Source organism: Acomys minous (genome assembly GCF_964271855.1).
Source record: "Acomys minous genome assembly, chromosome: 2".
Taxonomy (NCBI): Eukaryota; Metazoa; Chordata; class Mammalia; order Rodentia; family Muridae; genus Acomys; species Acomys minous.
The window spans coordinates 20495902-20519255 of record NC_140484.1 but is presented as its reverse complement, the minus strand read 5'-3'; the positions used below and the strand labels follow the sequence as shown (position 1 = coordinate 20519255).

The window sequence follows — 23354 nt, the reverse complement described above, 5'->3', positions numbered from 1 at the left end:
ATCTGCACCAGGACTTGGGACCAACAAAGTGTCCTAGGAGTTTCCATCTTGTTTCCAGGTGATCTTTTTTTTTCCACTTTTTTAAAAATTTATTTTTATTTTATGTGCATTGGTGTTTTGTCTGCGTGCACGTCTGTGTGAGGGTGTCAGATCTTGGAGTTATAGACAGTTGTGAGCTGCCATGTAGGTGCTGGGAATTGAACCCGGGTCCTTTGGAAGAGCAGTCAGTGCTCTTAACCACTGAGCCATCTGTCCAGCCCCCTCCAGGTGATCTTATCACTCATGACCCTTCCAACCCCTCTGGGTTCACATGGACCTCTTAACTTCCCAGACCAGGTACCCTCTGGTGGAGCTTTGCTAAGAGACAAGAGATACGGCAACTGTCATCTCCTAAGCTTGCCAAATGCCAGCCCTGCTGCAAGAGCCTTTTCATCAGGCACTTGAACTCTTAGCAACAGCCTCGGCCTTTAGGTAGAGCCATTTTCCTCAATGAGTATCCTCAGAACTATAACTTAGTCATTAAACATCTGCCTGCACCAGGGTAATAGAGAAATTCTAAAAATAATCAGCATTAGCTTAGTGACCTCACTCAGATAAGGGGCTTAGATTACCCAAGATTACACTGAAAAACATTTGGTTCTGGAACCAAAATGTGCAGCTCATAGTCTACGGTTCTTCCCAACCCTTGTGACCTAGTCCCCACCGTCCTTAGTGCAGCGGCTCACTCTCCTGGGTCATCGCGTGGAGGGGAGGCCAAGGTCTTGTTGTCAGCAGCCTGTGTGCACTCACTATTCGATAAGCACAGAAGTAGCCTTTACCTTCTATAGCTGCTAAACATCAAGCAACCAGAGAGATAAAAATAGACTGCGCCGGCCCATGCGCACTGTCACTGTCCCCGGGGGTCACATTCCTATTCTGCCGCTAGATTCCATATGGGGAAGAAGCAAACACAGTAGCGTGGGAGCTCAAGGCCAGTGGACATGGCAACTGTCCACCTCAGCTTCATGCTTGGGACTCACACCAGCTGCACCTCGGAGGCCCAGTGGAGTTCCCGGCTCGGCTCTGCTGGCAACTTGCCAGATAACAATGACCAATCGAGTAACTTCTTGGCCTCAGTTTCCTCATCTGTGATGTCACAGTGCTCTGGTAGCTAAAGGGATTTGTTGGTGCCACACTCCTTTCAGCAGGGTGCCAGCAGGGCCCTCCTTTGCCAGCCGAAGCAAATGTAAGCAAATGTTCCTTCTGCTTCGAAGGTGAAACAGCTGCTCTTTCACAGGATGCCACATGGACGGTGGTAGCTATTTTCCGGTCCCCAGCACTGGAGTGACACTCCAACTGTTCCTGTCCACAGACACCTCTGATGTCCAAGGTGGTCCGCAGCCAACCACAATGGCAAACCTCCTAAAACTCTGGAACCTTGTTCTGCTACCCCAGCCCCAGAGCTCCTGAATCTGAACTGCAAGCTAACCAGACTCTCAGGATCCAACACACAGTAGAGGCTGAAAGGGCCTGCCCAGGGGGGACCATGGGTCTCTTCCAGCCCTGTGTGTTTTCTGAGCTGAATCCCTGTGACCTTGACTGAGGGTGAGTGATGCTCTGAACACAATGGCCTGAAAGCTCAAGAAAAAGTAGCAAAGGGACAGAGCCGTTCACAACTGCCAGAGCCAGGCCAGAGGTTCTGGACCTGTTTGTCCCTAGTGGCAGGAGGCTGGCTGGGGCAGGGGGGCACAGAATCATTGCCAAATTGTGCCTTGTGACAGTCTAGACATAGTTAAGAAACTGTCCTATGAGGGGAAGCAGAGATGCCAGGCTGGGTACATTTCACAACAGTGCCAAAAAGACTTACACCAAACCTCACTGACACACAGTCTCTTTCACTTGTCCCTACCTTTCCTGCCCTACCTGGGATGAACCACTAGCTAAGTAAAAAGTAAAATCGCCCTGTAGCATCACCACTCACATACTTTCCTGAAGTATGCATCTCGCTCTGGACAATTCTAATTTTTAAACCAAAAGGCAGAACTTGGTCAAGAGAAAGGCAGGAACCAAATGTCCTTTTGGATGAATAAGAAATTTTCACTTATCCAAGGAAGAAACAAAGAGGGAACTCAGGCATTTTGGTGCCTGGAAACATCCTTGTAGGTGTTGTCAATGGGACTTGGCAAAAACAGCTAACGTTACGCTTGGCATTTCCCAAAAAAAAAAAAAAACAAGTTGCCTTGGGAATAAATCCCATTTTTTAAGAAACTGCCTTTCTTTCTGGGAACTAACTTGCTTTTTAGGATAATGAGTCATGAAGAGGTTCACAGAGAAGCTATTGCTTTTTCCTGCATTTTTCTTTGTTCTGCATGACAGACGCTGACTGGCAACGAGAGCTGCTGCCAGGGAGGGTGGCAGCCCTAGAAGGAGAATGGGCACCTAGATCTCGGGCCCTTCTGTTCTTTGGAAGAACACCAGGGTCACAGAGGGGGGGACATCAGGGTCACAGGGGGGAACACCAGGGTCACAGACGGGGGGGGGGGGGGGGGGGACACCAGGGTCACGGGGGGGGGGGGGGGGGGAACACCAGGGTCACAGAGGGAGGGGGAAAAAAACCTGAAGCCACTAAAGCAACACATTTCAGATTTGAGTGAACACATTTTAACCAAGAGAAAATGCTTTATGCATCTATGTTCCAGTTAGAAGCAGGAAAGAGGAAGCCTCTCTTCGTTATAGAAAGCAATGGAAATTAGATGCTAGCCCATCTCCTCTAAGGGAGGGGCAGGGAAGGGGAGGAGGCGATGAAGTGCGTGGGGACGGTGTCAAGAAAAGAGGACTTGGAACCAAGCTCTGAGCTGCAGACAGGGCACAGCCCTTCAGTGTTCCTTGAGTTTCAAGAAGCAGAGGGGAGCCCGCTCCTGGGCGGCGGCCTGAAAATGCCCCCATTTCATGCCGCAAAAGGACTTTTATAAATGCAAAGTGTATTCCTCTATGCAATTCCAAAAGGGGAAAGCTGGAATTTAGAATCATCGCCTGAATTTTAAAGTAGAAGGGAAGATACATACAAGGACTACTTCAAAGCTCTCGAGTTTTACCGACCCCAAGGCCCTTTTGGGGGATGCAACAGGACCAGCTATGGGAAGCAAACAGAACCCCTAAGCAGGGCTGTCTGGGCCATGTGGAATCAGGGCAAACAGACACATGGGTCTCTTTCATAGGGGAGGGTAGCCAGTCACCAGGAGGAAGTCTAGAAGCCTGTCACAGAGGCACAGAAACATGCTTTACACCGTAGACCATCGTCTATCCAGTGTTTCCTTTTTTTGAGATTTAGCATTCAAACCTGCACTTTCTAGAAACTTATTACTTTGAGCAAGTCGTTTATGACATCACTTAAGAGACACACTGTAGCTACCTGCTTTGGGTGAAGCATCATTACAAATCACATGACTAAGAACCGAGAGATTCGAGCTTCCACTAACTGTTTGCGGATAACCACGAACAGGCAAGCTACGGAACGTGAATTTGAACCGGCCCGGCTTATCTAGAACCCTGACATCATTTCCAGATCAGGGGCCTCTGTCTCCCTGGTAGGATCAATCTCGTGAGACCTACAGGGGAGGCGGGCAGATGGCTTGGGGCAGGGTTGGAGAAACTTTTTTTTGGAAGGAGGGATTCTTTGCCTCAGCCATCATGGACTGGAGCTGCTGACTCCAGCGCCCCGCAGGAGGCTGCCTTACCTCGGTTGTGCTGCAAGAGCACGATGGTGGGATTGACGATTGTGGTGGAGGGGTAGGCCGAGGATGGTTTGCTGGTCGCAGGGAAGGCTTGAGAATCGATTTCAATATGGGAAGAAGAAACTTCATTTAGTAAAGGACTGCCCTGAAAAACAAAACATTTAAAAGGAGTGTAAACACAAGACCTCTAGAGTTAAGACTTAGCAAGAGGAGGGAAGACAAAGACCCTTCAATGGGACCAATGAGTCAATTCCAGCTAGGGACTTATTCTGGAAATGTATTCTCCTTGTGGGTATTAGTAAGGGGTGAGAGAAGGAAGGTAAGTAAACGTTGCTCGGAGTCTCAGTATCATCCACTATTTTCACCTACTGGTAACTGTGCGTCAATCTGGTTACTGCCAAAGCAAATTCAAATCGAAATAGAGTAACATGCAAAACTCATGCAGTTCCAAATGCGATCTGAGAATGAGAGCTTGTGTCAGTGGGAAAAGTCAGGAGGGAAGTTTGGGCACCCGATAGGGGTGTCAAGAAGAACTAGAGGACCCCTTTTGTAATGGGAAGTGACTCTGGACTCCACTGAGCCAATTCAGTGGCTGAGCAGGATCCTACCCTGTGGGAACGGTTCCTCACTCTCATGTCAGAACCACAAAAACCCTTGAATCTTGACTTAAAAACCTGAGGCCCTCCCACCAAGAATATCAACAAATTACTAATACTTTTACAATCTGATGGTGCCGGTCTTTTGAAACATGAAAAGCAGGGCCCTGAAACAAATGAAAAACAGCTCCTTCCACCACACTTAGAAGTTCTGCAAAGTTTTGTGCTTTTTATCTTTCAAACCTTAAAGTGAAGATGGCAATCTTCATGCCCCAGTTCTGGGGATTGAACTTAGAACTGAGCCCATGCTAGGCAAGACCCAGCGTAGCTTTCTTTTTCAGTTTTTAAAGATAAGGTCTCACTATATAGCTCAGGCTAGCCTGAAATTCCCTCTGTAGACCAGGCTGGCCTTGAACTCACAGAGACCCACCTGCCTCTGCCTCCCAGAGTACTGGGATTAAAGGCATACACCACCATGCCTACATCAGTGGCATTCTTAAAGGACTTTAAAAGCAAGATTTTGATAGCTATTTTTGAAACAGTTATTATGCTCAGAGATCAGGCAGTGAGCATACACCTGCAAGACAAGGACCACGTATGCCACCGCATAACATGTGCCCTGAAAATAGCAGGTGCTCAGAAAAACACTATGTAAGTGACAGGAACTATCTACATGGGGTGGGGGTGGGGGAGCTAACCTTTGTGGCAACAGAATGCACACTCATCAGGAGAGGTGTGGGTATCAGGACCCTGGACAGCTCCTGACACACACAGTAGGAGCTTTGCACCAATACCTTGGTTAAGCTCTTTTAGATGTTCCCTGGATAGCCACTTCTACAAGCTCAATTTTATGAGAAAGATCTTTTTCCAAGGCTTGAGGGGTTTGTCTCGACTTAGGGCCTGGATGCCACCCACAGGGGCATCCGGAGCAGGAATCAATCAGTCTGCTTTTAATCTCTTACTCTATTCCTTGAAGCCAAAGTAAACACTATTAAATCAACTTCTGGAAAGTCTACTCCAGACCAGTTGGGCCAGCTGGATAAACTTTGTACACTCTCCCAACTAATCTGTCCTGGCACACAAAAAACACAAAGTCAATATGCAAACTCAGAGCTAAGCAAATGCTCAACAGCAGGTACACACCAGAATGGCTTACAGCATCATCTGAGTGCATCTGGTACCAGAATGGCTTACAGCATCATCTGAGTGCATCTGGTAAGATCCGTTCTACTTGCTGCACACAGAAACACACTGACACGCAATCTATACATCCTAAACCAAAACGCCTTTCTAATTCACCTGGAGGTTCAGCTAAGAGGCATGAAGTACATCAGTCTACAGCAGAGATGAACTGCAAAGCCCAAAAGTAGGAGATCTGGACTCATGGTTACATTTGGCCTGGTCCTGGTCTAACCTCACTGGGCTCCTTCTAGAGATATGAGAAGATGCCCCGCCCATGACATAACAGTTTCAAGCTTTAGTGTGCCTAACACCTCACAACAACTTCCCTACTAAGCCGAATAAGAAGTTTCCCTTCCTGTTCTCTGACTCGATTCAGCAAAACAAGCCATTTAGGCTAGTTTCATGGGCACACTTCTTCCAACAAAGGATGCTAGTAAGTGTTTAGTTCCATCAGCAAAACACATGCTACTCGGCTCACTGTACATCAAAAAGTGGTGTTTATGGCCCTAACATCAAAAACCCCTTGGATACCTGCAACCAAGTAAGTGGCCCCAGCCCCTTCCCAGACCCACTCAATCAAACTCATGATCTATAAAGTAGCCTTCCCTCGCTCTTGATCTGATGGGCCCCAGCCTTGAGAGCGGATGGACTCTGCCACTGCTTCAGATCACTTGAGAACAGGGGCCCTGGTTTGTCGTACCTGTGAGACCTACCTGTTTGGAACATGGTAGGAATGATGCCATCACTAACTAACCAGTTACTTTTACTGCTTCTCCGTTCACTAGGGCAAGTCCTCAGCAACGCAAGTGAGCTCCCACTTCCCCTACGCTGAACCCTGAGTTCTTCTCATGGGAACTGGCACTACACATGCGGCCCCACTAAATCCTAAGAGTGGCCTCACATCACCACTCATGATGACATTCAGAGTCCTTCATTCTGGGCTCCTAGGGAGGGAGAAACACACAGTCCCGGCAGCAGCGGGACTGTCTGTGAAGAGACTCACACTCAACAGCCAGGACTTTGTAAGTTCCCACAATTCCTGACATACAAGTTTGTCACCAAAACCACAGTGGCCTCCTCCTCAGGGTCCCTAGCAATTATATCTTGTGAAAAAGCCTTAACACAAAGGTTTTCAGATCCATTTACTCAATTAAACCCTACTCTCTCCCCCTCTGTCTCTCTCTCTCTCTCTTTAACCCCAGTCTCTGCACGTCTGTTAAAAAGAGTTCGCTATATGAAATCAGCCAATCAGCCACAGAGTGAAACTTTTCCTCCCCACGACCTCTCTGCTCCCTCATTTCCTAGTATCACACCTGCCCATGGCTTTCCTCAGGACCCCACAGTTTTCCTCAGCCCTCCACACTATATCTCCTGGGCCTACGAAGATCAGGATCAGGTGAGGTAAAGGCCACAGATGCTGCTCAAAGGGAAGGCAAAGTTCCATGGGGAGACGTGCATTTCCAACAGAGCACAGGAGAGAAGGTTCTTGAAAGGCAAGAGCAGCCACAGGCGGCCCACAGGATGCACGTGGGAGACATGCTCTCGGGGACAGCAAACACAGGTCCAGCCATCACACAAGCACAGTGGCCAAGGACTCCTCAGAACTTAGTACTTCAGTGAGAAAGGGAGGGTTTTACTGCCAGAAGCAGACATTCAGGGAAGCCGTGGGGAAGGGGGTCCAGCAAGCTTACGGTACTTGAGACAGCTCCCGGGAGGTCAGGCTCCAAGCCTCTGTGGAGGTCCTCCGGTATGGGAGGGACCAGCGGAGGTGGTGGTGAGGGTGGTGGCGTCTGGCTAGCAGGGGAGAGGGAGCCACAAGCACTGGCTGGTTGGCTGTGCTGGGGCCGCCTCTGCAGATGAGGGGGAATGAAATCATCTAGTGTCGGGAAGGTCAGAGGTGAGGCAGCAGGGGTGGTCGCCGGGGTAGTGTGGACGCAGCCAAGTGGCCCCAGAGATGCTGGAGTTCTGGCAGTGCCTTCTTGCCCTCTGTCAGTATTAACCAGGTAGAGAGGGACAACTATTACCTCAGACGGGGCTGGGCTGGAGGAGGTGACATCCTGTGGGAAATAAGGGGTCGTTACGCCAAGGGGACGGCAGAGAGTCAGGAACTCTACATTTAAACAGTTGCGCGTGGACATGCAGTGATGCACTTTAAGAACAATTTAATCAGTGCCCTTTCCTCAGAGTACATGAGACAGTCAGTGCTGGCCAGTGCTGGCCAGCTGGCCTCCTGATACTCTATGACACAGAGGCAGCCCCGTCCAAGTTCACTTTCCATCCATCTATTTTTGAATCCCTTTAACACTTTATGAGAGAGAAAGAGAACAAACAACAGAACAGACTGGGCAGGCAAGAGCAGGCAGTGTTTAACCCCACAAAACCGCCACCGAGCCTGCAAGCTTGGGAGCAAGTACAGTCTCCTTTAGCACCTTATTGCAAGATGCAAACACTCTCACCACGTTATTAGTCTACGAACTCCACACTCTGGCATACTGAGACATTTACAGACTAGAGACAGAGAGACAGAAGACGCTGTGCCGAGAGGTTTAGATAGAAGAAATTCAGGATTCCAGCGCCGTAGCAGCGGTGAGGAGAGGGAGGGTGGGGAAGCCCAGAGAACACGCGAGCCGCTTGAACTGGGTTTTGAAAGAGACAGCTTAGAAGACACACAGACATTCCTAGTTTCTTGCCTTGGCTGGACAACACGGCTGCAAAAGGTAAGTTTCTTTGTTCTTCTGGTTTTCGGGATCAGAGGTAACCTGGGGGCCTAGCACGGGAGGCCTCTCTGCATCTGGGAACGAAGCCCAAGTCCCCAGTGTGGGGTTCTCACCGCGGTTACCAGCATCTTTGCGGTTGTCAAAGAATAGCTTGGGAGGGTCAGGAGGAGGAGGAGGAGGAGCAGGGGGTGGTTTTCCTGTGCTGGCTGTGGCTGTGGCTGTGCCAGGGACAAGGCTGGGAGCTGGTGCCTGGGTGCCTGCAGCCTCCGAGGGAGTGTCTTTGGCCGAGTCACGTGCAACAGGAGAGTAGTTTTCCGATGTTGCCCGGCAAACGTTATTGGATAAACAGGGGACATATAAGCTGCTGACCTGTTTATTCCCTGTGGCCTCACGACGTGGGTTAGCGCCCATATTCTTACTGTACACTAATCTGGAGGCTACATAGTATTGCTGGGGTTGAGAGGAAGCACTGAGGACCCCAGACCCCAAAAGCAATGAACCAGGAGCCAACCTAGCTGCCAGGGGAACAGAGATGGGCAGAGGCAGTGAGGGCTTCTGCTGGCTGAGGGTGCGGGGTGGGATGTAAGGCTTGGGTGAGCTCATGTAGAGGGAGCCCTTGTAGTTGCGGTGGACAGTGGGGGGCTGCCATGCAAAGCAGTCCTTTTGAGGAGAAGGAAGTCGTGGGGGAGACAGAGCCTTTAGTAGTGGTTTCAAGACATGACATGAGGACAGGGAAAGAGGAAGAGGAGGGGAGAATGGAGAGATGGACCATTAGAAACAGCGGCACAGCATGATAAAAGACAAAACAACTCCTGACAGGCTTTTGGGCAAATCCTTCTCGCGCCCACAGCTGTCTGGTCAGCTTCAAGGACTGACTCACACTTACCTGCAGTGCTGGCCTGACTCACCAGGCAGGGAGGCCGAGCCAGCTCCAACACCTATGCTTGTCTAGCTACATCTTTATGGACCCCTGACTCCAGGAAGTGTTCAAAGGTCCAGCTCCCAGTGGAGGAAGCTCCTGAGTTGAGCCCCCTTCCCTTAAGACTCCTGCTGTTGAATCCTTTAGCTTTGAAAGTTGAATTTCACTAGGCTTGTCAGTTACTTTAATTCTTTCCCGGGAGGGAAAGGACTGGAAGGCCCTCTTGGGTGTGCGTTCCCAGGAGCAGATGCCTTCCTTGACCCTGGCTCAGCTCTGATTCTGCAAGCATACAAAGTTCACTTAAGGGAGGGCGTTAAAGGGCTCCTGGGTCCATGTGTGCTCTTTCCTCAGAAGAAACAACCTCATAGAATTAATCACTGAAAACGTAGCTGAAGAATATAGCTCAGACTGCCTAACATGTATATGGCTCTGCGTTCAAGCCCCAGAACTACAAACAAAAAGGCGTGGGGGACAATCGTGAGATTAAAACCATGTAGTCTCCCATTTCTAAGGCACATGAGCATGTAATTGCCCTATGGGGCCGGTCTGAGTCTGGTTTACTCAGCCAGGCCTCCATCATGCACAGGCAACTGTTTCTATACTTGGGGGTGGGAGATGGGGGGGATCAACTTCAGCCACCGCATATGAACAGAGCTCTGGTAACAGGCTCAAAGTTACAGAGTTCAAATTCATAGGTCTTCCCTCTGTGCTCAACAGCTTTCTTCCATGGGACTCGGTGGGCAGAAGGACAGGAGGCCGGCTGACTCTCCAGCCTGGTTGGCTCACTTGGAAACTAACCCTCTCGCCCCTGGAGGAACAACACCAATGCTCCCAGACTTTGCTCACTGGCCCTGATTTCAGCATGAGAGCCAAACCAGAACCATCCTCTTGATTGCACATGTCTGAGAGATCAGAAGTTGGTGAACACGTCACCAGCTGTGTTGTGCCTGAAAACTAGGAAGGAACTGGGAAGATGGCCCCACTGAGTAGGAGCGCTTGCTGTGCAAGCTTGAGGACCTGAGTTCGAATCCCCGGGACCCAAAGAAAAGGCTTGGCACGACTGTACATTCCTGTAACCCTAACAGTGGGATGCAGAGACAGGAGGACCTCCAGAGTTCACTGGCCAGCTGGCCTGGCTGAAATGGCAAGCTGTGATTTAGTGAAGAGCCCTGTCTCAAGGGAGTGAGACAGACAACAAGTGAGCAAAGCGCCTGACAACCTTCTTTTGTCTTCGTATGTACGCATACAGATGAGTGCATCTGCACAGTCCTAAGCAGGCAACACGAACTGCCTATACGGAGGCAGGTTTTCATCTTATTTTTATACTCTTTAGAAGATGTGTGCTAAAGGGAAGGGACATTAGAAAGGGGACTAGGTGAGAACCAACACCTTAAACACAAGTTCGAAATGACAGCTAGTCTGAATAGAGAGGCAACTATTGGAGTATTCTCCATTAGGCAGATCGGAGTCTTGTCCCAGTGCACCCACGATAGTGCCAGTGGAGTGCGGCCATTTGGACCAGCCCCGAGTTCACAACACAGAGCTCCTCTAGGATATAACAAGAGCAAAGACTGTCACATTAGCTCTTCAGGATGGCGACCTTGGACTGAACGCTACAACACTCTGCAGACTTTGTAGTCTAATGATGACTGAACTAGCCACCACCACTGGGGCTTTCAGGTAAGTTGACAGGGCTGACGAGTGGCAAGCAGAAACCATTTTGCTACGGGCTCAGGTTCACTTCCACTTTGCGTCAGCGTGTCCTACGTGTGATCTCCTCTTGTCCAAAGATAGAAATCTGCTGCGATGCGTTTTAAACTTATTTCAGCCATGGCCATGTATGGTACCACGACTGCATGACATCAGACACAAGCCCTCCTAGGGTTGTGACCTTGCAGAGAGGACACTTTCCCCAGGGTGTCCGCAATACTCAGAGTCAAAGGACACTTCCTGTCCTGGGGATTCTTCTAACTCTACAGAAGGAGGAGGTTGGGCTGAGCAAGGACACAAAGAAGTAGCTTTTTTGCTTCCATTTAAGGACTGCAGCCTAACCTGCCCGCTGCCCACTAATGAAACTTCACTGTGGTTTTAGAAAGTGGCTCTATAAAGTTCCAGACACTTCCAGGCCTCATCTTTTCTGAGACTACCTTGCTGATGATGACATCACAGAAAGGGACACCATGGTTCTCCTAGCCCTGGGAGCAGGGGTTGGGGCGTGGGGGAGGGACAGAAAGCCTAGGCAGGCAGGCCATAGGATCCCCACCCAACCCACCCATCTTCTGGACCTTATCTCAATCCTTAAAGGAAGAGGTGCTGCCAACAAAGCCATCATAAACTCCATGAGGCTGGAACAAAGCCAAGAGGTTGCCCAGCATATCTTGCCTTTATTGAAGCCAGTATATAATTGTAGCAAGCACTACACAGCTAAGAAATCCTGTTTACTTTCAGAAAATAAAACTACAAAGTAGTACAGGACATAAAGTTCCTGATATCCAAGTGGCAAACCTTACAGTGAAAGTGCAGAGTAAAATTCCTATGTTAGCTAACGGCCTGTCTCCCTAAAGACAGCACAGGAAATGTGAATAACAAACAGATCCTAACATGTGCTGGTGGCAAGATCACCTGATTATAAAGCTTCCCTTATGAGCTCCTTGAGGGTAGTGTTCAGTGCACTGGTCTGAGTACAAGTACATAATAAAGTCACGTTAAATACATGTGTTTAATAGGGCTCATCTTTACCTCTCATGTGATATTTATTTATTTATATGGTGCTGGGCCTTGGACATACTGGGCAAGTCTTTCACCCCTGAAATACAAACCTACCTGGTCCTTGCTTTTGTGTGTGTGTGTGTGTGTGTGTGTGTGTGTGTGTGTGTGTGTGTGTGTGTTCATAAAACCAAGAGGCATTGGAGGATTAGCCTTTGGTCTAAGTCCCTGATGGTGAAAGACAGTACATCAATGTGCCTGCTTTGACTTGACCCTGGCTGGGTTCTAGTCTGGGCAGAGCAACAGTATCCACTCTTGAGACAGCTGCGAAGGAAGGGCTACTGCCACAGACAACACACTATATACACCTAGAAAGTTTTCAGAAATGGGAACATTCTGGCAAGCCATTTAACAGACAAGTGACGTCCAGGAAGCCAGGCCTATCCACAGTGCCTGGCTTTAAAGTGGGGAGGTAAGTCGTGGCAAGAGGCAGAAAGGCTTAACAGTGCTGCTCATCAACAAGACACATGAGGGACAAGTTGCAGACAGAGAGAGACAGCTATGCACCCAGGGAAGAGACCATCAGATTTCCTTGTATGTGCTTGGAGCCTTTCAGTAGGAAGCACACAGGCTCATAGCAGCCAGGAGTCTTTTGAGCAGCAGCACCTCCTAGGAGGAAGATGGCTCCGTTCCCTGGAAGTGGCTCCTCCTCATAAACCATCCCCCATATGCCACTGACATGATGGATCTATTCCTTTAACCAAAATAGCATAGGGAGGAGAAGGAAGAAAGAGTAGAAAAACAGCTGGGGGCAACAACCAAAGCAAAACCATCCGTACGCAAATGGTACGGCTTTAGAGGACTGTCTCCCATGCAAGCACTAGCCAGGCCTAGCCCTACTTAGCTTCCGAGATCAGATGACGGCGTGCCCATTCAGGGTGGTATGGCTGTAGATGAGGAGGAGTTTCCTATAGCGGACCGGATCTGGACTGTGAATCCAGCCTGTGCCACCATTGTTGACCTCTGTCCTCAGGCTCCTGGGCTACTGGACTTACGGTCTGGCCACAAATACCTGATGCTAACCCGTCACTACACAGTGGCTCAAACCCTACAAGTCTCAACTTTAGGAAGCTAGTGGGATAAACGCCAGAGACACTCGCCTGAATAATAGGCTCTAGACAATTTCTTCAAAATAAGCTCAGACTTTGCCCTGCCTGTTGAAGGCTACATGAATTCCTTCTTTTAGAACCTCTCCTCATGTGCATCAAGCCTGGAAAAACAGGAGGCCTATTTCCAACACCCACCTAGACCAGCCTTATCCCATAATCTTGTTCCCTTTGAGCCCCAACTCTCCTCCTAAGAAAGCTATTCCAGAGATGACGAAAGACTGGGCCCCCCTACTGCACAATCCAGCTGCAGTGGCTGGCAGGCACAAGTCTGGGCTGCAAAACTTGGGACCAGGCACTGCTAATGAGTCTCCACCCCACGTGTGGGCACACACCTACCTGGAGCTTGTCAGCAGAAAGGCTGGGATGTACACTTCTATAGCCCTTGGCAGCAAGTGGGGAGGGCTGGGCGTTGCCATTGGCATCGGCACTGGAAGAAAGTTTCCACTCATCTGAGACAAGAAAAACAAAAACAAACCCCCATCACTCACAGGTAACACCCGCTGGCTTCCCTCTAATTCAAGGGTCTCTGGCGCCCCGAAGCACAGAAAGTAAGAATGCAAGACAAGCCATACCTGCTGAAGGGTCCTCTGGCTCCAGGCCTGTGCGAGGAGCAAGAAGGATGAAAACAAAAAAAAAGGGAAAAACAGAAACGGTTACGTTTGTGGGAAGCAAGCATGAGACTCACTGGCCAATGAAAATTAGAAGCCCTTGTCTGACACAAAACTCCCTCAGTCAAGAAGGCCCGATTGCCATAGGAACCCACTTGAAACCATGATGTGTTCACAGGCGCTGACCTTTGAGAACACAAGACTACATTCACAGGAATGAAGAAACAATTGTTCCTTGACATTCTTACTTCACAGACTGAAAGGCAGCCGAACTCTCTGCCTCTGCCGTCTCGTCTCTACTCTCTCTCACTCCCCACCCCCCACCCCCAAGCCTGCAGTAGGCTCAGAATGGTTGTGCCTTAGCAGGCTGGGTTAATTAACGGGCCCCAGTGGTAGAAGTGGAGCCTCAATAGCATGTTTTTGTTTTGGGGGAGTGTTTGTTTGGGGATCCCGGACTGTCTCCGTCCCATTAAAAGCAGCACAAAAACATTCACGCTGTGGACTGCGAAGAGGCTCAGCAGTTAAGAGGGTTTGCAACACAGTCATGAGGACCAGAGTTCAGGTCCCAGTACCCACATAACAAGCCAGGAACCCCACAAACGCCTGTAACTCCAGCTCTAAGAGATCTAATGCCCTCTTCTGGCCTCTGCCAAAGGGGGTAGGGGGAGGGGGGCGGGAAGCACAAGCAAATAAATGAATCTAATTTTTAAAATGTGAAAAGAAAATCCCACACCTGATTTGATTTCACATGGCAAGTCCACTGTCAAAATGCAGGTGTGCTAAAACTATAACAGAACAGGCTACACACATGAAGCCACGTGAAACACAAATGGTTAGGCTTCGGCTCCGTCCACAACACACTCCATTATTTATAATGCAAAGACTCCACAGTTTAAAAGAATAAGATCTGAAGTACTTCTGAACTCAAGCACTTCAAACAGGACCCAGTGACTCTGTGTGAGACTGTGCGCCACAGTGAGGGGCCGTCCCAGATAACATGTGAGTGAATCAGCTGTGCTTCCCAATACCCTTGTTTACAGACACTGAATTCCATGCAGCTTTCATGTAACACGTATCACTCTTCTTTGCATTTTTCTATCAGCCATTTAAAACATAAAAGCCAGTCTCGGCCAGCAAGAGGGATTTTGCTCATGGCCAGCTTGGTAACCCCTACTCTTCAATCCTTTAACTGTTCCCTGACAGAACGTCTTTTCTCATTCCTGTAGACTGAAGCAGGAGACTCGCGCTCAGTCCTTGAATGTAAGCCTTCCGTTCCCTGCAGTGTGGATCTCTCAGACCAACAGTAGACTTCCCAGGTGTCAAGCTGAGATGCTGAGCACCTTTCAGGTGACAGCCATGGTGACACTCTACACCTACTTAGTATTTATTTAATTTAATTAAATGTTCTCTGTACTTCATGGATGAGAAAACAGAGAGGCCCAATGCTTTGCTCAGAGCAGAAAGCCATGTACGGGAAGGGACAAAGCAGTGGCCAATCACACCAGTAGCCAGGGAGATGCTGGAGGCCTTTTGGTAAAAGGCAAGTAAAGGACAAGGCGACCTGCATCCCACGAACAGTGTGGTCTAGCTGCATCAGCCTCGGGGAAATCTGGGTGAATCCATATTGCTGAGACTGAGATGGAGGCCCAAGAGTCTGCATTTCTCACAGTTGCCAGTGATGCTGATGCTGGCCATCCACACCTTATACTCTGACAGAAAGCACACTAAAAACACCCTTATGCCGGGACACCCCTCCAGGCTCAGGGATCATCTCAGAAGAGGAAGCAGAAAGACTCTAAGAGCCAGAAGTGGTGGGTGACTTCAAGGAAACAGTGTTTTCCTGACTAACCAGGCAACTGCACATAGGGGCCTGCAGCAATTCTAACAGCATTCACGAGACCCCAGCCAGCTAAAGGCAAAGGAGATCTAAGCTCAGAGTGTGGGAGATGTAGTGAGAGCTAGTCAGTTCCCTCTAAGGCTGTGACCTTAGGTAGCCTGACCACTGCCCAGGGCAGGCGCCATGCCCAAGATTATTTAAGCAGGCACAAATGACTAGATGACTCTAAACAAAAAGAACCCAAAGTTGGGTGGGTAGGGACTTGTGTATGTATGTGTATGTGTGTGTGTTTTATTTATTATGGTTTTGGTTTCTGTGTTTTATATCAACGTGTGGAATATATACATATGTACATGGGTGTGTCTGCATGTGTGTGTGTGTGTGTGTGTGTGTGCGCGCGCGCATATTGGAGGCTAGAGGTCAACAACTGAGTATCATTCCTCAGTCTCAATCCATCTTGTGTTCTGAAACACAAGGTCTCTCACTAAGCTTGGCCCTCCGTGACTCAATTAGTGCTCACCAGGAAGGCCCAGGACTCTGCTGTCTCTCTCTCCACACCAGCACTGGGGTTACAGACATGAACAACTATGCTGGACTTCTTCTACATGGCCCCCGGGGAGCCGAGCTCAGGTCCTCATACTTGCCCAGGAAGCATGGAGCCATCTCCACAGCCCTGCTTGTTTTGAAACAGGGTCTTACTATCAGTTGATGTGGTGATCGGTATGTAGCCCAGGTTGGCCTCAAACCCTCAAAGATCCTCCTGCTTCTGCCTTCGTCGTGGTAGGATTACAGATGTGCAGCACCACATCCAGCTCAAACGATAGGAACATCCCAAAAGATATAAATCACAATGTATGATCTCTCCATGTCATAAAAATTCAAAGGCATACTGTCCTTGGAAAATGACTTGGGTTTTTTTTTCTTTTCATTCCAAATCTTCAAAACTGTTCCCCTCACTGTGCCCAAAAGGGTAGTTCCCAGGATCTCCACAAGCAGCTTGGCTCCTTATTGATGGAGAGCATATCTCTGGCATCTTGTCAGCCCTCGTCCATTATCTTTTCTTTTGAATCTGGAAGGTTGGTAGCAGCCCAGGGCCAATTATATCTGAGTGCACAAGGTGAAGTTTTAAATACATAGACATCAATTACTGGCTCCTGATGGAAGAGATTGTCAAAAATGCTTCCTCCAATAAAATGGAAGGTTGGCTTGTAGACAGATCTGCAGCCTGAAGTGTCTCTGTCTCTCTCTCTCCCTCTCTCTCTCTCCCTCTCTCCCTCTCTCTCTCATATATCTCATAATCAACTTTCCCTTTTATCCTACCTTCTTTATGTACTTTTCTGCCCCCATGGTTGTAAGCCTCCAGGTATCAGCTTTTATCTTATTTTTTTTCTAACTTCACTTTTTGCTTCTTGCTTATTTAAAAAAAAATAGTCAGTTCTTCTTGGGATGGTAGGACACTTTTCACTAAGTTAAACTCAGTGTGGTCTGGGAAGTACTCGGGAGGCAGATGGTATGTGCTAAAAAGCAGTTTTATGCGTGTTCCAAATCTTATTTGCACTTTTATTTACGATACGTAGAGGAGAATTTAATACAACGAATCAAGAGGCCCGGCTTTTACCCTAGGACTCTTGGAGGTAACTCGCGAGTCTCTGGAATGCTACACCAAGTAGAATGTCCTGTTTACCTAAGGACGTGAACCACACCAATATGACTTGGAGTCAGGGTTTTGAGTCAGCGGAGCTTCATTGCCCACTAGAGTGGCGACGAGGACCGTGCTCCACACCTATGTCCGGTGCCCCAACAAAGCTCTAGATACAGAGGCTCGCACAATAATGCTGGGAAATAACCTGTCTGGGGCCCTTTGCTTTCTCCCCAGACTCTATACCATGTATTTCTCTGGGCTGACTTTCATCTCTATCCTTTCCCTGTAGTAATCAAACTGGATCCTTCTAGCATTAGTGCTGAGCCCAAGGTGGTTTGAAGACTGCCCTAAATTTGCAGCTGGATATCAGAAGGGTTGGGGCTGTTTTGTGGGGCCCTTTCCTCTAACTTTTGGCCCTAATTCTCACAGTATATTCATAAAAACACTGATTTCTGCCAGGGCTTCCCAGAGAGACCCTGTCTCAGAAAACAAAACAAAAGACTGACGGAATGGGGAGAGAAGGTCTAATTTGTGAGACCTCTGCTACTGCCAATCAGGAGAGCAAATATGAGCGACACACCGAAGGAAATGAGTTGACTGTGGCTGCAAGAGTCCCCCTGCCCGAGGACAACTTGCAGCAAATAGTGGGGCCATGGAGCTCAGTGCCCTGACTGCAAGGAACTGCTCATCTGAGTCGGGGTGCAGCATCTAGGGAACAAGCTACACAGTTCCCAGATCACACCAGAAAGGGAACTGGGAGCTGCACCCACACCAGTGCAGACTCCTTAACTCATCTTCCAAAAGAGTAAAAGAAAAAAGAGGAGGAAGAAGAAGAGGAGGAGGAGGAAGGGAAGGAGGAGGAAGGGGAGGAGGAGGAGGGGAGGAGGAGGAGGGGAGGAGGAGGAGGGGAGGAGGAGGAAGGGGAGGAGGAGGAAGGGGAGGAGGAGGAAGGGGAGGAGGAAGGGGAGGAGGAGGAAGGGGAGGAGGAAGGGGAGGAGGAGGAAGGGGAGGAGGAAGGGGAGGAGGAGGAAGGGGGGGAGGAGGAAGGGGAGGAGGAGGGGGAGGAGGAGGAGGGGAGGAGGAGGAGGGGAGGAGGAGGAAGGGGAGGAGGAAGGAGGGGAGGAGGAGGGGGAGGAGGAGGAAGGGGAGGAGGAGGGGGAGGAGGAGGAGGGGAGGAGGAGGGGAGGAGGAGGAGGGGAGGAGGAGGAGGGGAGGAGGAGGAGGGGAGGAGGAGGAAGGGGAGGAGGAAGGAGGGGAGGAGGAGGGGGAGGAGGAGGAAGGGGAGGAGGAGGGGGAGGAGGAGGAGGGGAGGAGGAGGAGGGGAGGAGGAAGGAGAGGAGGCTACATAACCTGCAAATCCGCCCGGTCAGCCTGGAATCCTTGAGTCTCACTTGCATCAAACGCATCAAGCCCTTGTCTTTCAAAGACACGTTATCTCGTCCACCATCTCCCCTGCCCTCCCTCCTGGCCCAGAACCTCATGCCTTCAAACCCATAGGAGTCAACCTTCCTGGCCTATGGCAACAGCAAGGGACATCATGGCAGGCTTGTGCTGAATGCTTGATTATGAAAGAGCTCATTTAATGTCACCGACTCCAGTATGACAGCACCCAATGGGTAAACGAGAGAACTGAAGCCATGTAGGCTTAACGAATCTGCTCCCATTCCAAAGGCAGTAAGTGCCAAAGCCATGAGACTGGGGCCCTGTGACTCACTAGCTACACTACCTCTCTCAAGAGGAAGAAGTTACAACAATGGCTGAAAATTGGAGGTTTCTGTAATGGAGGTGCTGGGAATCATTTAAAGACCAGAGTGTCCAGCTCAAGCAAATAGACAGCAATGTGGCAACCTACAGGGACGGATGGAGGCAGCCAAGACGGAGAACACAAGTGGTGATGCAGAACACAAGTGGTGATGCAGATGCTAATTTGGAGCCAATGACTTCAATTTCCTGTCGGGAAGACACTTACTATAAGATGGGCCTTGGAGGAGAAACTGTAGCCACCACTTTACTAAACCAGCATGATTTCTAACAACATTTAAATATTTGTCCTTATACCCACAGCTAGGTGTAGTTCTCACCCCTCATCAAGGAAAATTCCCTTTGCAGCAGACAGAGACCGTTATAGGGAACCACAGCCTGTTAAATGCAGAGCTGTGAGGCCCAGTCCCACTCATACATCTGCAGCCCAATTCCTGCGCTCAGGCTCGGGGATCACTGCCGTCAAGGGGGCAGAAAGATTCCAACAACCAGGGGAAAGGGAAGTTTTCTGTGAGAGTCTGTTGCCAAGTGACGTCACAGAAGCCATACCCATGAAGCCTCACCAAGATGGCTGCCTAAACACAACCTGCGCAAGGATGACACTAACAGACATGATAACGTGAAAGGGGGGACATCTCGTGAGGCCTTCAGACAAAGAACTGCAGGCAACTAAGGAATGCTGAGTGTCACACGCAGCCATCTCCAGGAAGAGCACATCAGCTGGTGAGCCAAAAGGCCAGCCCAGAAAACATACACCTACAACTAACATTACAGAGACAGAGAAGATTGCATTCATATACTTAGAAATACACACAAGCACATAAACACATAAACACACACACACACACACCACTACCACCTCCAACAACAACAACGAAAGGAGGCCATGATTTGAACCGGAGTAAGTAGTGGTGGTTTGTGGGTGAGGTTGGATGGAGAAAGTAGAAAAGGGGAATGCAATTAAAAATTACTTCTTAAAAAGATGTTCAAGACTGATAGCTGCCCCTTACTTTCCAGGTATTTTTGCATTTAAAACGCTTTTTAGAACTTACTGGGAAGGATCAAATTCTTTCCCATTGAATTTGTTAAATAAATGTGTAGGAATTACTGTGGGACAAGACGATGCTTCCTAGACCTCCTCAGCTGGGCACATAATTCTGTATCACATGCGTTTCACAGCAAGTGCATTGTGTAGAGCTGTTTGGTGTCAGTGCCATCTATAACCACTAGAGGGAGCTCAAGGCTCCCTCTCCGCTGCCTAAGGATTGGCATCTTTGGAGTCTCTCTCTTCCTCCCCATACCACCCAGCCTTGGGAAGGAATTATTTTGCCTTTCTTCTCAGCTGCATCTTTCCCAGAGAAGAGAATGGCAAACTGCGACAGGTCAGGAATCAAGTGTGGGCTTAGAAGTAAGAACCAAGAAGCCTTCGGCCAGTTTTTGGTGCTGAGGATGGCTCGGGCCTTCCCTAGGCCTAGGAACAGAGATGGCCTCTCCGGGGTATTACCTGTAAGAAGCTTGTGTTCAAAGCCCAGCCTGGCCTCATCCTCAAGCATCAGCCTCGGTACCCATTACAGAAGGCTGGAGCAGGAAGTCAGTAGATGCGAGCATTATGCGTTTGCATCCTACATAATTCCACCATACCACAACTGCCACCTCCCACTGTACCCAAAGCTGCAAACCCTGCTTCCTTTACACTCTGGCTCCAAGCATGTGCTTAGTTTCTCAGTTTCAAGAGAAAAATTTAAAAAATTCTGATAGCCGTTTTCAAACATAGCCTTTGTGCCAGTGCCACGGCATGACCTAAGAACTTGTCAGAAATACAAAAGTGAAGCCCCTACCTCAGACTGACAAGCAGCCATCACAAGTCTAAACATCTGGGCTGGGCCCCTCTTGCCTGTGTGCTTCTGATGACCGGGATGCAGAGAAGACGTCAGCCCCACAGAGTGGGTAGAGACTGGACCACCCCAAGCTGTGGATCCGCAAGTCAGCATTTCACTACACCAGAATACACAGGCTATAGAACACTCTGGAGAGGTCAAAATAACCATAACCCCAATCTTAATCTAAACGTATCTTGTTCCATGCCACCAGGCCCATTAAAACACTGCGCATCTTTCTTGGTTACAATAATCCTGTATAACCGACCAGGAGGAGGAAAGCATTGGTTGAGGTTGAGGGAGAAAAATAAACTATCCAGACTGTCCAGCCATCAGGTGGGGGAGACAGGATGTGAACAAACATCTATCAGGATCCCGAGTCCCAGGCTGAAGTCCCAACACCGTGTGATCAGCACCCTGGTTTCCCAGCCAAGGGGTCAGGGTGGGCAGAGGGTCTCTGCATGGGTCTCACCTGGCCCTTGGCCACCACTGACCTTAACCCTGCTCTCGTGATCTCCCCCCAATCCCAACCCCCAGCCTGCTCCCTCCCCCACACCTGTGCCCCATGGTTTCCACTTTCCTGGCAACTTCGCCTTGTATTTCTGTCTCTGGCTTCTTCAGCCAGCCCTATCTGGCCAAGTCAGAACTAGCCTGAGAATTATTAGGCAGAACCTTAGGGACATCCAATCACCATCCCATGCCATGTGCTGCCAGATGCCGAGCTGTCTATATCCACACCAACACGGTCTTCAGAGCACTGGCCCTGAAACAGGGCCCTCTGCTCAGTCAAAGGAGGGATCACTAGGCGGGGCCTTCACCCTAAGCACAGTGACGACCTCCCAGTCCACGTCACTGTCCCAGGGTACCCTCCAGGGAAGAAGGATGTAACTGATGAACTCTCAACAGCCCGTTGTACCCCTGCAGAACCACAAGGACACCTCACCTGCCCTCCCCTCTGCTCATCTCCCCTCCCAGACCCCGAGACAGCGCACCTGACTTGCTTTCATGCCTCGGAGACTCCTGGGGGCTCACGGGGCTGCTGCTTGGGGTTTCCCTATAGGAAGACGAGGCCCGGAGAGTCACTGTTCCTTTCCCGGTGCAGATTTTTGTAGGGTCCATGTCTGAGAAGAAAAGATCGAAAAGAGAGCATCAGATCCAAGGCCCCTGAGGGAGCTGCACGATAATCCGTTAGCAGATGCTTATAGCAGGGGAATGAGATGAACCTGGTTACGGCTATGCCTACCCTTCAAGCATCTAGGACCAATGAAAATTAATCTGTGGCGGCAATGGTACACCAGCATCATGAGATTAGGGAGAAGAGGCAGGGTGAGTTCTGAGCAAATGCATGAGTTACGATGTCAGTCGAAACCATTTCCCACTGACGGAAGCTGGCTCACTCCGTCTGTGAAGTGAAGTTTAGGTTGCTAAGCAGACTTCTGGCCAGTTAGTAAGGCATGGCTCACAAGAGTTTGGGAGAAAGCTCTCTCAAGCTTGCAGATCACCTTTCTCACAAAAGAGCAAGCCACCCATGCGGAACATCGGGGATGTTTGGAAGAGAATCGCTGCTTCTTGCATCTCTGCTTGGTCAATACCCCTGGACTATGAGACAGAGGGAGGCTATTCACAGATGGGAGCGGTCATATTCCAGCACAGTGAGAGAATGCACAGCCAGGAGGGTGGCCAGACAGGCTCTGTCCCACTCAACAGTGTCCTCTGAACCTCTGCTTAATCTACAGACTCCCCACTGTCCACATGCAGAGGCAGGGTCCACACAGACCCTGGACATCATTAATAAGACTCTCAAAGCAGTCATCCGCATCCAGGGCTATATGTCCCTGGTCCCTCTGTGGACATCTTAAACCACAGACAATACTCAGCCTACAGGAGTAATATCTTTCCTACACAGACATACTTTAGATAAAGTTCAACTCATAGACAGGGCACAGTAAAAGAGTGACAACAGTGACTCTTATACAATGGCACCATTATAGCACTGTAATAAAAGGTATTTAAAAACGTGTATTGCTTGTTTCCAGGAATCTTCATTTAATACTTTTGACCGTGCTTCACCATAATTAACTGACACCGTGGCTAGCAGAGAGGCCTGCTTGCTTTAGCAGGCCTGGTGCCCCTCCTTCAGGAAAATCAGGAATGAGGCAGGAAACGGGTGCAGACCACACGGCTTCTCAGAGCACATGCGCCAAGTGTTTCTCTATGTGCAGCTGAGCACTTACTTCCCACATCCCCATACCTGCCAAACTGCTGAGAGGCCAGCGTCCTGATCTAAAATTACCACCACGAGGAGGAGGAGAGGCTGAAGGTCAGGGTGTGTTTCTGGGCGGGACTCAGCACCCTGCCCATGCCTGTTCCCAGGAGAGGGTAGTGAGCACTCAGCTTCTTTTCTCCCGGCTCTTTAGTCCTGCCCCAGCAGCCCTCTGCCACGGGTGGGAAGCGCTAAAGCCACAGTGAACTGCAGCCCATGATGCAACCTCAGGGAACATCCGACCCCCACCAAGAGAGAGTAAGTGACTGGTGGTGTACAGGTACCGAGAAAACCAGCCCATGGTCACTTCAACTGGCAAACCCACAGCCCATCGGTACGATCCTGGACAAGCAGCCAGATCTGT

The 23354-nt window shown here is 49.6% G+C and overlaps 1 protein-coding gene across 17 annotated transcripts in view; it reads right to left on the bottom strand.

Annotated features, from left to right (window-relative positions):
- The window catches only part of SORBS1 (sorbin and SH3 domain containing 1), a 230501-nt gene that overhangs the window by 83269 nt on the left and 123878 nt on the right, over positions 1 to 23354 (bottom strand). For 6 of the 17 annotated variants that reach the window (XM_084749815.1, XM_084749800.1, XM_084749805.1 and 3 more), the window contains 3 exons: positions 21720 to 21848; positions 13339 to 13451; positions 3717 to 3858 (listed from right to left, as the gene is read on the bottom strand). In XM_084749815.1, the coding sequence (XP_084605941.1) occupies positions 3717 to 3858; positions 13339 to 13451; positions 21720 to 21848 (384 nt within the window). Of the gene's footprint in view, positions 1 to 3716; positions 3859 to 7182; positions 7549 to 8181; positions 8717 to 13338; positions 13452 to 13574; positions 13602 to 21719; positions 21849 to 23354 lie in introns of those variants that run through there. The other 11 variants (XM_084749814.1, XM_084749807.1, XM_084749816.1 and 8 more) reach the window with 5 other exon arrangements.